This window comes from Oreochromis niloticus, linkage group LG22, assembly GCF_001858045.2.
Source record: "Oreochromis niloticus isolate F11D_XX linkage group LG22, O_niloticus_UMD_NMBU, whole genome shotgun sequence".
Taxonomy (NCBI): domain Eukaryota; kingdom Metazoa; phylum Chordata; class Actinopteri; order Cichliformes; family Cichlidae; genus Oreochromis; species Oreochromis niloticus.
In genome coordinates this window covers 16,808,729-16,823,592 of record NC_031985.2, presented here as the reverse complement: position 1 = coordinate 16,823,592, position 14,864 = coordinate 16,808,729, and the positions used below count along the sequence as shown (strand labels likewise).

At 38.7% G+C, this 14,864-nt stretch overlaps 1 protein-coding gene across 1 annotated transcript; it reads right to left on the bottom strand.

The window, feature by feature from the left end:
- Positions 1 to 310: 310 nt before the first annotated feature.
- atp5if1a (ATP synthase inhibitory factor subunit 1a) lies at positions 311 to 2,418 on the bottom strand. Its single transcript, XM_003452433.5, has 3 exons — positions 2,243 to 2,418; positions 682 to 794; positions 311 to 600 (listed from the first exon to the last, which is right to left on the bottom strand). The coding sequence occupies exons 1-3, from the start codon at positions 2,312 to 2,314 to the stop codon at positions 459 to 461; spliced, it is 327 nt and encodes a 108-aa protein (XP_003452481.1). The 5' UTR covers positions 2,315 to 2,418; the 3' UTR covers positions 311 to 458.
- Between the last annotated feature and the right edge of the window lie 12,446 nt (positions 2,419 to 14,864).

Here is a 14,864-nt window from a genome sequence, read left to right as displayed (position 1 = left end):
TACAAAGTTTAAGACGTATGCTTACTGCTTATAAGGTATGAAGTGAGCTGAGCTTAACGCCAACAAAACCAGGCGATAACCGGGCCAAGCTCAAAAGGGCTTTACACCCAAACTGACCGAGTAGCGCTGGGATGAAAAACGAGCGCTTCATCAGCTATCCAACCACGGAGAATGAACTACAACTGGCACCGCTTTAACCCAATAGGAGCCACATTTCTACAAAGAGGATCAGCCTCCTTATTCTAATAAACAATTCAAAGCTCAAAGTAAAAAAAGGTTTGGCAATAAAGTAGAGGCAATGAATTCTGGATACATGTGAAAATTAATCATTTTATTTCATTGTTCTTGAAGTTATAGTGTTAGCATGACCCCTGCTTTACATAAGCAGGAAAAAAATCAATGCCTAATGACCATTAACCTTTTGATAAGTCTGGACTCCTAAGGAGAAATAACAAGGTTCAGTCGTCATGTTTGAGCTTTCTGATTTTGCCCTTGTGGCGATCGATCTCTTTCTGTAGACGCTCAATCTCCTTTTTGTGGTGCTCAATCTCCTCCGTATGATGCTTCCGCAGAGCTTCCATCTGCTCCTTCTCCTTCTGCCTACAAGTGGAAAAAATAAAAATAAAAGTTAATGGGTGAAAGTGTTGTGGGGAAAAAACAAAAATCCAAGGGAGTATTTACCTGAAGTATCGCTCCTCTTCCGCTACTTCTCTCTTTCCAAATGCACCTCCGGCCTCTCTCACAGAGCCTCCTCCACCACCACCTTTCCCAGCTCCCTTGCCCAACTCACCAAGCTAGAAGAAAAAACAAAACACATCACAAAGTGCAAGCACATGTTAGGACCAGCATTTTTGTAAATCAAGACAAGTGCATTTATTTTCATCTGACCCACAAGTATACGCTCATCCATCACAAGTTAAAATCTTGGTCACACAGATCCATTTTAATCCCATTGTCATCCTGATGGGGACTCCCAATTTGTGTTCTAGACCCATATGTGCAAATGGGTCTACAACACAAGTAGATACAGACATATTTTAAAAAACAAAAAGCACAACCTGTGTAGCCTCAGCCTATTTAGATTGGTGTTAAGAATTCCAGATGATAGAAGAACTAGAGTTCTTAAACTGGTTCGGTTTGTAATGTTTTGTGACAGAAGGATAGCAGCAAGAGTGAAAGGGTAGATTTAGAAGACAAGACCTGTTATGATGTATGGTTTGGAGATGGTGGCACTGACAAAATGACAGGAGGCTCAGCTGAAGATGTAAAGATCTTTACTGGGATGACCAGATCGGACAAGTTTAGAAATGAGTACATCAGACATGAGACAGCTCAGGTCGAGCAGTTTGGAGATAAAAGTTTGGGAAGCAAAGCTGAGATGGTTTGTACATGTGTAAAAGGAGGGATAGTGGATATACTGGATAAAGGCTGTTTAAGACGGAGCTGGCAGGCAGGGGGAAAAGAGGAAGATGTCAGAGGAGGGTCATGAATAGTAAAGAAGAAGATGCAGAGAGGAGGATCTTTAGGGATGGGGTGAGATGGAGACAATCGATCTGCTGTGACAACCTCTTAAGGAGGCAGCTGGATGTAGTAGTAGAAGAAGAAAGTGTGCAGCAGCTCATACTGAGTGTTTAGAATGTGGAATAGACTACAGTGATCTTTTTGACCTTTGACCATTTTCACTGGAGTCTGAATAAGGTGTGCCAACCTTCAACTGAAATGACACAGTAAGGTTAGATTTTTCACTTCTTTCACGGACTCCTTTCAGCAACAATGTATGTTTGAAACAATGAATAAAGCTTAATTTAATTAATTTTTCCTTCCAAGATAAAGAGCTTGCCGCATTTCCGCAGTTTTGCACATAAATGCAGGTTATTTCAGGTATTTACACAACTAAAACGGGGATAACAATATTTATCCTGTTCATAAGAACAACATTACAATTAATGTCACAAACTTAGTCTATATAGCCATAAACCAACTGACATGTCGCAAAAAAGTGAGTCAGTAAAGTGTTTAGGGGTAAATAAAACTGCACATACATCATTTTGCGTGTTTTTCATTGCAGCCATGGGGGATCTTCTGCCGCCTCTATTTGCAAACATCACTGTTTGCTTTTTCCACCAATTAAGTCGCATTTTTTTTACCACCTGGCTTCCTCGCCAGCCTTTTACCGATATGGCAGACATTAGCGAGCTAGCTGCTAACGTCCAAAACTGTCACCAAACCCACCAAAGTTTACCTGATCAGATGCCATTCTGATCTGAGAGGCGACGCATCTCCTCAGGTTTGCCCCCAGAAGAAGTCTGGCCATTGCCACTCAAATAACAGCGAAAACAACTGCACCACAGCAGAGAAAAGTTTAGTGCGACTACTTGTCCTTTTAGCTCAAAATGCGGAAATTTGAAGTAAACGCCTTGTATGGGCGTGGAGAATACCGTTTGTGGCACATGCGCGCTTGCTGCTGCCACCACCCGGCGAGGGGGCAGAAGTGCAGCAGTTACGTCCATATGGCTCCATCTTAAATTTCGTATTTCAGCTTGTTTCAGCACTTTCAGGTGATTTTTTTTTAGCTCTACAGTCAAGAAGTCATGTGCATAAGATCTAAGAAACAAATCGCGTGCATACACATTAAATGTAATTTCAAGTGGATCAGTCCAGTTTCTCAAATGCCTCACACCACAACATTTCAGATTTGTCTGGACATAATCCCAGGTGATAGGAATTGCAGAAAATAGAAAAGTTCTAAATTTCAAATCCTTACTGTCATTAATTTTCTAAAAATAAATGAATATAAAAAGAATAAAAAGTGACATTTAAAATTCCAATATGTAGAAATCTAGATGACCTTGAGCCCGATCCTTCATATTTTTAAGGATATATATCTTTTATCTATATTTATCTATTGCTCTCTGGATATGGACTTATGGAGTGTAGCTGAAGTTAACCCAGAATGATGGATGCTTAAATTTCCTAAAATATCTGGATGTTTGCTATCTGACAGTAGATTTGGAGGGCTGTAGAAAACACCATCTTGCAGGTAGGGGACTGATATTCTATTTACAGCTGAGATGACCAAATCCCAACAACTTAATGTGGGACAAACACAGTGGTGCACGTTACCAGTGCTGAGACTTTTTGGTAACTTGTAACGTCTGAATGAAAATAAAAAGTTTTTCCTTTTAGACACACTGAGTAAGAGCCAGGCTTTAGAATAGTGTCCTGTGCAGCAAGTGAAAATGTGGGATGTGATCTGAAGATGTGGGACAGCAGAGGAAGGAGTGCCAACGCTGTGCAGTCCCACTTAAAGAGGGACCGCTGAACGCCTTATTTACAGCTTCTCATAAACAAAGCACATAACACTCAACAATCCAAGTCAACTGGGTTGTTTCGCAGATATTAATGGGATTAATTATCATGGCATCATGCACAAAAATCCAAAGCTAGTATTTTCTGTATATTTATATATTAAATTTTGTGATGGTCTCCTTTCTCATTTCCTTGATATTTATCTATATCAGCCAAAGATTATTTTGAAAACAGAACAAAGTCTTTTAATTCAGTTCAAGTCTTTTTCTGGCAAAGAAGAGAGGATGTGTGCTGGATGCCTCAGCACAACATAACTGCAAAAACAAGCAGATAAGCTGAGATAAGCAGAACCTAATTAAAAGATGAGAGAAAAAAACCTGATAAATTAGACTTTATTTATTGAGGAACGTGATCTGCTAGGGATTTGATAGGGAACTAACTGTCACTTTTTAGGTGAATCTTATGGGCTCACAGTGGGTGTTAGTGAGCATCTTGTCAGGTTTCATCCTCACATTTGAAAGGAGAAAGTTGCCTTTTTCCAAAAAGAATACGACTGAACATACATGGCCAAGCCAGAAAACTCTTGAAAAAATTATTTTTTGGGTGACACTGGAGAGTTAGTTGAAATGAAAAGCATTTTTGGCAGAAAGATGAATTCTGCTTTCCAAGATAAGAACCTTACTCCAACTGTGAAACGTGGTGGTGTATATATACATAACTTGGACCTGTTTTGCTATTACTGACAAACCAGTGACGTCCAAATTATACCAGCAAATTCTAAAGGAAATATTCCAGGCCACAGTTTTAAGAGAAAGTGGGTCATGCAGCAAGACAAAGACTGTCTGCACATGAATTTGCCTACAAGAGAATGATCAGAGAAGAATGAACTCAATGTTCTGATTATTATCCAACAGATACAGTAGGAGGCAGTGGGTACACATCTTAGCAGAAAAGCATATGTAACCCAAGCCAAGATTAATTGCTGTAATAAAAATATACTGGAGATATGCAGTTCATGCACAAAGGGTAGAGGAAAACTGTTTCATTGAACTTGGCAGAAAGATTAAAACAATTTGGGAAGAGATTAGAGGGTAAAAAAGAGATTTAAAATGAAATTCAACAATGCCTAAAGCTATGCATAATTGATTTGTATTCAGAAGGACACAATTATAGTAAAAATGAACAATTATTAATAAGTGTCAGGTTTTTTTTATAACAGTCAAAATGCTAGCAGCTATTCTGGAAAACGAAACATAACAAAAACCCCATAGACTAAATTTGCATACTGAATAGAACAAATGATGTCAAACCTTTTAATAGAAAGAACATGTTGAAGACAAAAGGTTTGGGACCTTTTTAAAAAAAATAAAAAATAAAAAATTGGAGGGTAATGTTGGTTTGTTTTTGTTGCATTTTATGAATTCCTTGCTGAGTTAGCTTTTTTTCCTGGCAAATATTTAGACGCACTTACTGCTGCACAAAACCAAGTAGTGTCAGATTTACTGATTTCTCTCTTCACAGATATATAATGGTGAATTCTTTTGAAGTTTATTTTCTAAGAATTAATCATAAGCATTGATATGAGAAGGCAGAACAGTGACTGCTGGGTGCAGGAGGTGATGACCGTCTGAGATTACGGTCAAACAGAAGTCAGACTGGCTTCATTTGATGTTTGGCATACTTTCATGTGTTATAGGAGAGCTTGTGAAAAGAAATACATTACCAGTTACACAGAAAACTGAACTTTGAACTTTGTTGCTTGCCTGTGGATAAATTTCCCCGTTCTTGTAAAAGCTGACCTCACAGGAGGTCAGCTTTGAGGGGTGGCTGCGATTTAGTGGGCAGAGCAGGTCATCTACTAATCAGAGGTTTGGTGGTTTGATCCTTGGCTGCTCCAGTTTGCATGTCGAAGTGTCCTTGGGGCAAGATACTGAATCCCTGGCTGCTCCCGGTGCATTCATGGGAGTGTGAATACGTGTGTGAATGGGTGAATGAGACGTGTTGTATAAACTGCTTTAAGTGCTCAAGCTGAGCAGAAAAGTGCTTCATAAGAACCAGTCCATTTACTCTATGTTACAATTTTTTGGACAATTTTCAGAGTGCATTTATTTGCAGGAGGGACAGTTCTTATGAAACTGAATAATACAGCCTAAGCAAGTTTTCAAGTTTTCTATTTACCCAACACAGTTTGAATTTTCTATACAATGACGTGAACTGTTTATGCTTGTAATTGTAGTTACACTGAACTGAGGCTGCAGTCGGTTTGTGCCACAGAAAAGCTGAGGACTGTTTTTCACCGGAAATTCATTCCCCCTATTCAACAAAGAATTCCGATTCAGTTTCACTCAGTCTATTTACGCAAACATAATAAATTCTTTCCTGGGCTCAAGTCTAACACACACAAGTGGGAAAACATATCATAAATTGTGAAAGACTGAATTTACTGTCTGATGCAGTTATGTGTTTTGCAACAATATAAAATATAGACAGCGAGTCCTCATCTCTCAAGTGCTGGATGAGACACACTCGGCAGGACAAAGGGAAGCTTTGCACAGCAAGGATAGGTTGTGGGTGTTCAGTACAGATGAGTCATAATGGAGTCCCATTGATGAAGAGGCCCCGCTCACCACCTCACCCCACCTGACAATGCTCATCGCAGCACTGAGTAGTGTAAGCTCAGCATCCCTGACACTTTCATCATCTGAATCCAGCAGAGTTGAGGGTCAATGAGCAAGTGTTGGCGTGGTGCTTTTGCAATGACGTGCTGCTTCCTGTGAAACTGTTAAGTTCATTGATGACCGTGAGGATGTGGAAGTGCTTGAGAAAAGAGAAAAACATGCAGACCTGTAGAGACGCTTTATTCTGTGAAACAGCCTTGGTCTGCAAATATGGAGGACGGGGCAAAGGGGACCGTTTTGCTTTTCCAGGTTAGATCGGACAATTCAGAGAAATACTTTTCAATATTAATACGCTTCAGAATCAGTAACAAGAATGTGCACGACTGAGGTAGTAATGCCCTTCAGACGAATGGTGGCAGTATGCACTCATACAAATGGAGAGGATCTGCTGTCTGTTGCAATGAATATACAATAAGCTACTGTTGATATATTTAGTTAGTTAGTTAATTAGTTATTGATGCTTTAAATTTTAGGGCACAACACCACAATGAAATTCATTTACTCAAACAACAATGCACACACACACACACACACACACACACACACACACACACACACACACACACACGCACGCACACTACCAACTAATTAAAACATGACTATATAAATATGGTAATGCTTTCAAGTCTCTCAGAGGAATGAGTGTCTCAAACTTTAGGTTGTGCTGCAGCTCCTTCCATTATTAAGGTTCATATACTGAGCACACAACAGTCACACAAACAATCTCATCTACTCTTGCAGTCGACCACGATAAGTGTTACTTTCATTTTATTCAAGTGAGGATAGAAACTGAGGGAATATTTCTGTGCAGCAGTGATCATTATTGCACACAAGGCAAAAATAATTGACTAATTCTGCTAGACATAACATGTATCACATCCATAACCACATAATTTTCAATATATTAGACATAAATAACTTTAATATGCATAACAGATCAACGTAAAATTGCCAAAATTGTGTCTGATTTCATTTTATGTGCAGGAGAAAAATGTCAGCTGCTGTGCTGAATCAAATTGAACTTTGAGGGCTGCTTATGTGTGCGGATGTGCATATATGTCTATGTATGGGCTTCCGGTCCACAGGATGCAAAGCAGCTGGTTACCTGAATCCTTTCACTGCTGTTCACCTCCTCGGCTCAAGTGTTGCCATAGGAAATTGTATCCTGGCAACAGCACTAACCCGAGCAAAGACAAAGTAAGGTCATGCAGAAGACAAGATGTGGCACAATGTTCCTGCATGATCAGTCTCTTTTCATACCCTCTGCACGCATGGACATTTATTTCAATTTTGTCATGATATCCGTTTAGCATGTTTGCAGTTTTTTAATTTTGCATAACATTTCATGGGAATTCACATCACCTTTGAATTTAACAGCCTTTCTGGTGCAGGGCTTATTACAAAATCTCATGTTTGGATATCATATATGTCCTGTTTAGCAGTGCATCAATAATTTCACCAAACAGCACTTCCATTAGAAATTCATTCACACCTCTGGGGAAAAGCGTGTTGATGCACCTCTGTAATGAACCTTTTTGTTCAGGGTATCAACACGTTTTGTTGAGATAATAGGGCTTTTTTGGCATGCTTCTGAACTACAAGACCCACGAGTACCCTACATTTCCCTTAAATGCCCACTGACCTTGGCAGATTTAATTTAAAGTTTTATTTACCTTTAAAATGTAGATTCATTATCTGACATCATGTGAAACTGATTTTGTCGAAGTATTCTTGAGGTTATCTGAATTAGCTGTAGTGTGCCTGTGTCGATATTAGTGTATCCAGTTAGGCTTTGCTAAATGACTATTATATTGCTGCACAATCATAACTCTATTCCGAGGAACTGTAAGCTTTGATATTCTGTAAAAATAATCCCCAATGAATTCTGCACAAGAACTGAGACTTATTAGTTTCCTTTGAGTGCATTGAGCTTAGCTATTGTACAGGGGCTACTGATGCAGAGACCCCTTGTTTCTAATAGCCCTCATGAACTGCCTGGATGCGGACACTGTTGCCATGGTGACCACGAGGACTGATAAAGGGGTCGAGGTTCTTTGTGTGATGTACATTCAAGGTCTTTTGGCAAAGCAGAGTTGCAGACACTAACTACCAGAATTAGCGTTGAATTAGCGGCACGAACTCTCTCCAACCACTGTTGCACCATTAACAAACAATTGAGGGGTTTGTAGTCTCTATTTACACATTCAGTCTTGAATAAAAGGCAGAAACAGCATTAGGTCTCTCTAAAACATACAACATTGCACCATTAAAAAGCTCTTCAAGGCATTGCTTAGGGGACCTTTTACGCTTTTTAAAAAATTGTCATATCTCTATATGTTCGCACTTTATATTGCAGAAGAGTATATTCTAATCAGAATATATTATGAAGGTAATAATATGTAAATAGCAAGTTATTACCACTTAATTACAAAAGTAATGCCTTAGTAATATCTTGTTTCAGCAGTAGTTTTAGCTGGGTTATATTACACTGACATTCATGTAATCGGGTAATGAGAAACTGGAGGTGGTATTGTGGAAACATTTTATTACAGAGATTAGAACAGATTGTATTAAAGGAAACATGGTGCAGTGGTTGGAAATGTATCCATCTGATATATTCCGATTTGTTCATGTAAACGGGGAGCCCTCTTCACATGTGAAATTTAGTCATGGAGTCCCACAAGGCTCTATCCTGGGATCGATACTATTTTCATTATATATGCTCCCTTTAGGCAACATTAATAGAAAATATTTGGGTGCATTTTTATTGCTATGTAGATGACAGCCAGCTTTATAAATCTATGAAGCTAGATGACACAAGTCAATTTGTTTAGCATGCGTTAAGGCCTGGATGTCCCATAATTTTCTTCTCCTAAATTCAGACAAACAAATATTATTATATTTGGCCCTCAAAATCTTGAAAACATGGTGTTACCAATAAGACTGTGAGAAAACTTGGAGTCATTTTTTACCAGTATATTTCCTTCAACATGCACATTAAACAAATATGCAGGACTGCCTTCTTATATCTGGGAAATATTTCTAAAATTAGAAACAGAATGATGTTGAAAAACTAGTTGAAGCATTCATTATTTCTAGGTTGGACTACTGTAATTTATTTGATCCAGAATGCAGTGAGAGTGCTAATAGGGACTAGAAAGACAGCCCATACTTCTCCAATATTAGCTTTTCCTCATTGACCCCTTTTAACTTCAGTGTTGAATTTAAACATTTTTTTTGAATGATCAAACTCCATCTTATCTTAAAGACCATATCGCCCCAATAGAGCACTTCGTCTAGGACTGCTGGCTTACTTGTGGTTCTTAAAAGTAAAATATCAAGCAGAGCCTTCAGCTTTCACCCCTTAGATCAGGCTTAAATGTTTCCTTTGTAATTAAGTGCATATTTAGGGCTTAATCAGGTGACCCAAAATCCTCCCATAGTTGACCTGGTGTATGCTCAGACTACTGCAGGACTTCAATTCATACAGTACTGAACACAGTAATGCACAATTAAAATTATTCTTTTGATAACAGCCTTGATCAAAACTAGTTACTTATGGCAATTCATTCAATAGTCACATTACGATCTTCCTCAAATTTAAATATTCCTTATATATATTTCGTATTTCACAAGAAAAGAAATGGGGATATCCTGTTTGTGACACACCAAAATCACCAAGATTCCTTTTAATATCAGTCATTACCTGTAGGTGCAATGAGCATGACTAAAATATATATCTTCTCTTCACAAAGGACTACTAGTGCCTTTCCACAGTCTAGCTGATTAGCCTGAACAATATTCACTATAATATTTAAGCTCTCTTTCCACCAGTACCAAAGACATTCATTAGCCTCATTAGTTGGCCCTGGGGTTGGCACACCATCTGAAAGTAGCAATAGCCCACCATGAAGCCACTCTCAAGAGAATGGTGGCATTTAGCTATGACGCACGAGCCAGCTGTAATCCACCACACCTGGATTTTTGCCATTAAGCAGTAAAGGAACCACATGGGAGGTAGGCATATTTTAATGCACAGTGATCCTTTATCAACCCTAATCAGAATGGAAAGTGCAAGAAAGAGAGAAAGTGTGTGTATGTGTGTGTGAGAGAGAGAGCTGCAGATGTGTGCATGTGTTTGTATGGGCAGGTTGAAGTGCTTATTTGTGGTCAGTGGGAGACCATAATAATATCAACCTCTACAGCACTTCTCCTCATGCTGGCTCTCTTTGCTGATTTCCTGAGTGGTATGGGATTGCTTCAAATATACATTCATATTCAAGAGAAATTCTGCTATCAGAAGCAGAAAAACCCAACAGTTTAAGCGTCTCAGAGTCAAGCTTTTGGATCAGTTACGCTCTGGATAACACGAGTGTCATTTGAGCTGAAGGACATGCTGTGCCACAGCTGAAAACAATGGATGTAGCTAATCTTCTGAGCAGAGTTTTTGTTCCCCACTAATGACTTAAAGCTGGCACAGATTTTGTAACAAACAGCATGACACAGTGCGTTTAAACTAACAGAATCACTGCTGAAATCTGATTTCTTCTATCTATCAGTTTATATTGTAAATACTGAGATACATAATACATATTTAGACAATGAATTATGGAAATATAAAGCCCATATTCTAAATTAAAGATACACATTAACAAAGGAACTCAATATACAAACGTCCAACAAAACTGAACATTCAGTATTTTCTGCAGAAATGTAGAAAACAGATCCAACACGGTGTCTATTATAATAACAGTTTCTGCTCATATGACATGATTTTATTGCTAGGCAGAGTTTGCTTAATTTTGCCAGATCTCAAATTATAATTTGGAATACCACAATACAGCTAACAATGTTGTTTTGCTTGCAATTTACTGTGGAGGATGCAGGTGTTTCCACACCTGCAGAAATTACATTACATTACATAACCTTACACAGACGTGAAGCTAATGTTCTTCTCAGGGTGAATGAGCAGGTGCAATTTGACTGTCTTGCTCTACAATATGTTGACAGGTTGAGGAAGCACTAATTGAAAGACACTGACTGGCTCCAGGGATTTAATCCAACTGTTCAATGAGTCCAACTGTGAAGTGGTTTCTGTAATTACTGTTTCTGTACAGTGTCTCAGATAAAATGTCACCTTTTAGGGTCATGCAAATGACAGTTATGCCAATAGTGGCATCAATAATGGGCACAGGTATTAAAGCCTTTCTTTAGTTTTGGTGTTGCCATCAGTGTTTGTTATGCAGGGTATTGATTATCCACTTGTTATTGGTGTAATCTTACCCTGGCAAAAGTGTGCAAAACTATTTATTTAGAATTTTCTAATGGAAATTGAAAATGGGTTCAGTGATTTATTGAAACATACCTGAAAATAAAGTACAACCCCAATTCCAATGACGTCGGGACGTTGTGTAAATAAAAACAGGATACAATTATTTGCAAACCTTTTCAACCTATATTCAATTCAATACACTACAAAGACAAGATATCTAATGTTCAAACTGATAAACATTATTGTTGTTTCGCAAATCTTCACTCATTTTGAATTTGAAGCCTGCAACATGTTCCAAAAAAGCTGGGACAGGGGAGGCAAAAGACTGGGAAATTTGAGGAATGTTGGAAAAACATTTGTTTTGGACGTTCCACAGGTGAACATGTTAATTGGAAACAGGTGTTTGTCATGATTGGGTATTAAAGGAACATCTCCAAAAGGCTCAGTCATCCACAAGCAAGGATGGGCTGAGGTTCACCACTTTGTGAACAACTGGGTGGGCAAATAGTCCAGCACTTTAAGAACAATGTTTCTAAACGTACAATTGCAAGAAATCTAGGGATTTCATCTTCTACTGTCCATAATATCATCAAAAGATTCAGAGAATCTGGAGAAATCTCTGGACATAAGCAGCAAGGCCAAATACCAACACCGGATGCCTGTGACCTTCAATCTGTCATTGGGTACTGCATTAAAAACCAACATTATTCTGTAAAGGATAACAGTTAACATAGTTCGGCTCTACATCTATAGTGCAAGTTAAAACTCTACCATACAAAGCAAAAGCCATATATCAACAACACCCAGAAACGTCACCAGCTTCTCTGGGCCCAAGCTCATCTGAGATTGGCTGATGTAAAGTGGAAAAGTGTGCTGTGGTCTGACAAGTCCATATTTCAAATTGTTCTTGGAAATCATGGACGTCGTGTCCTGCGGGCCAAAGAGGAAAAGGACCATCTGGATTGTTATCAGCGCAAGTTCAAAAGCCAGCGTCTGTGATGGTATGGGGGTGTGTTAGTGCCCATGGCATGGGTAACTTGCACATCTGTGAAGGCACCATTAATGCTGAAAGGTACGTACAGGTTTTGGAGCAACATATGCTGCCATCCAAGCGACTTCTTTTTCAGGGACCTTATGTCAACAGGACAATGCGAAGCCACATTCTGCAAGTGCTACAACAGCCTGGCTTTGTAGTAAAAGAGTGCGGGTACTAGAGTGCCCTGCCTCCAGTCCAGACCTGTCTCCCATTGAAAATGTGTGACGCATTATGAAGCGCAAAATACGACAACGGAGACCCCGGACTGTTGAGCAACTGAAGTTGTACATCAAGCAGGAATGGGAAAGAATTCCACCTACACAGCTTCATTGAGTTGTTCCTGTGAAACTGGAAACGCTTATTGAGTGTTGTTAAAAGAAAAGGTGATATGACACAGTGGTAAACTTGCCCCTGTCCCAGCTGTTTTGGAAGGTGTTGCAGGCATCAAATTCAAAATGAGTGAAGATTTACAAAACAACAAAGTTTATCAGTTTGAACATTAGATATCTTGTCTTTGTAATGTCTTCACTTGAATATAGGTTGAAAAGGATTTGCAAATCATTGTATTCTGTTTTGATTTACGTTTTACACAACGTCCCAACATCATTGGAATTGGGGTTGTATAATATGGCCTATAAAAGGCAACAACAGAATTTGTACTATTCTAACAAGCTTGAAATAGCTGCTAATAGTTGGTATAGCCAGTTTTATTCTTCAATGCAGCCTGAATTCTCTTAGGCAAGCTCTGTTATAATTTATTTAAGTAATCTTCAGGATTGTTCTCCAGGCTTTTTGAAGGATATTCAAAGCTCTTTTTTGGATATTGGCTGCCTTTTGTTTTGTTCTCTGTCAAAATGATCCCACACTGAGATTTGGGCTCTGGTGAGGCCAATCCTTGAGTGATAGTTTTACATTGTGTGCTTTTCTATCCATGCATGCTTTTACTGCATTGGCGGTGTGTTTGGAATCATTGTTATACTGAAAAATGAAGAATGAAGAGAATTAGACACTTTACAGATGGCATTGCAGGGCTATCATGATGGTAATTTTGTAAAGCTGTTCAACTGTGTTTTGGCTGTAGACACTATTTTACCTCTCTCCTCTGTACACAGTGACAACAACTTGAACCAAAGAAGATTCCCGCCCCCACTCCCCCCAGATATGCTGAGTCTTCAGCTAATAGCTCTTTGAGTATCACCTTGTTGATGCCAAAATGTTATGCCTGTGTTATCTTTTTTTTGCAGATTTAGCTAAAAACATATACTTGTGGTGGGGATCATTGCATGAGGATGCTTGCTAGTATAGCTGTCTATTAAGTCTATGTAAACAGACCTATTTTATGGCAGCAGAAAAAAACAAAAACAAACATAAGCATAATAATAATAATGGCTGAGCTCCATTAAGTAGCACAGTAAACGTTCACAGAGAATCAGCACACATAAAAGCAGCGGAGTGCAGCTATTGTTAATATACCTGCTTTAACTCTGGTGATGAGTCAAAATATCTGTTTGTGACTAACGTATGCACACAGATAATAATTAAAAACTTCTTTTAAATTAACTTTCAAACTGAATTACAGGGAAAAGACAAGGAAAAGATAATCAAGCTCATAGATCTTTTATTTCCTCAAGCTTAATAAAGATATTAACTGGAAAAGACTGAAACATTTTACTGTTAACTTTTCTGCTGCTTCACACTTTGTAATTATAATAATTTAATGTACTGCTGTCAGCTAATAAGAAGATGTTACTGACTGTTGAAAAGATGTTCAGTTCTCTTGGGAGGCCTAAAGACCCTCTCTTCTTTCTCCATCTTGAGGATTAGCATCCTCTGTTTCTATAGTAACCCTCTTCAATTAAGAGACAGCCAGGATCTTGCTGTTAGCCAGCAAGGTGCTAATTGATACTGGATTCCATGTCAGGTGGGGGTTGAAATGAGAATTAGGGAAAGAATTAGTGTGTGTATGAGAAGCCACTGACAGCTTTTGGATGTTATTAGCATTGGGAGAGACATTGCATCTCCATATAATTATTGTGACTTTGATTGGATTCGCTTCTTTTTTAAATGGCTGATTAGGAGAAAGAGGCTGTGTCCTATACAGAGGGTATTAGGAAATGTGCAATCATCTAATCTTTATAGCTGCATTAAAATTGCTTGTGTGAGTGTATAACTTGTGTCCCTGGAAAGCCCTAATTCAGACAGCGACCGATTGAAATGGAGCAGCAGACCCTTTCCCCCCTTTGTTCTCCTTGTTTTCCCAATCCATCGCTTTTGTTTCTATAGCTCTCTATAGTACTTTCTGTTTTCTTCTGCAACCTCCTAACACTCATGACATGAATATTTATATGCATATATATATATATATACATAAACACCAATAGGTCACAGTGCACAGCAGCTGCAAAACAGTCTTTATATCAGCAGTGTGAATCATCATTAGCACACTGCACATACGCTATGCAGATGACTTTTGGCGAGATAATAAATTAGCACAAAGTGTTCCACAAAACAAAAATGATCCATAAGCAACGATGTAATGGTGCACATCATCTGATGTGGTAACACACAT

What these genes read in the sequence shown, in the direction of transcription:
- atp5if1a (XM_003452433.5), bottom strand. Translation starts at nt 2,314, where the DNA reads ATGGCCAGACTTCTTCTGGGGGCAAACCTGAGGAGATGCGTCGCCTCT. An exon ending in TCAGAATGGCATCTGATCAG is followed by an intron (nt 795 to 2,242) that starts GTAAACTTTGGT and finishes TTTTTCTTCTAG; the next exon opens with CTTGGTGAGTTGGGCAAGGG. An exon ending in GAAGAGGAGCGATACTTCAG is followed by an intron (nt 601 to 681) that starts GTAAATACTCCC and finishes TTCCACTTGTAG; the next exon opens with GCAGAAGGAGAAGGAGCAGA.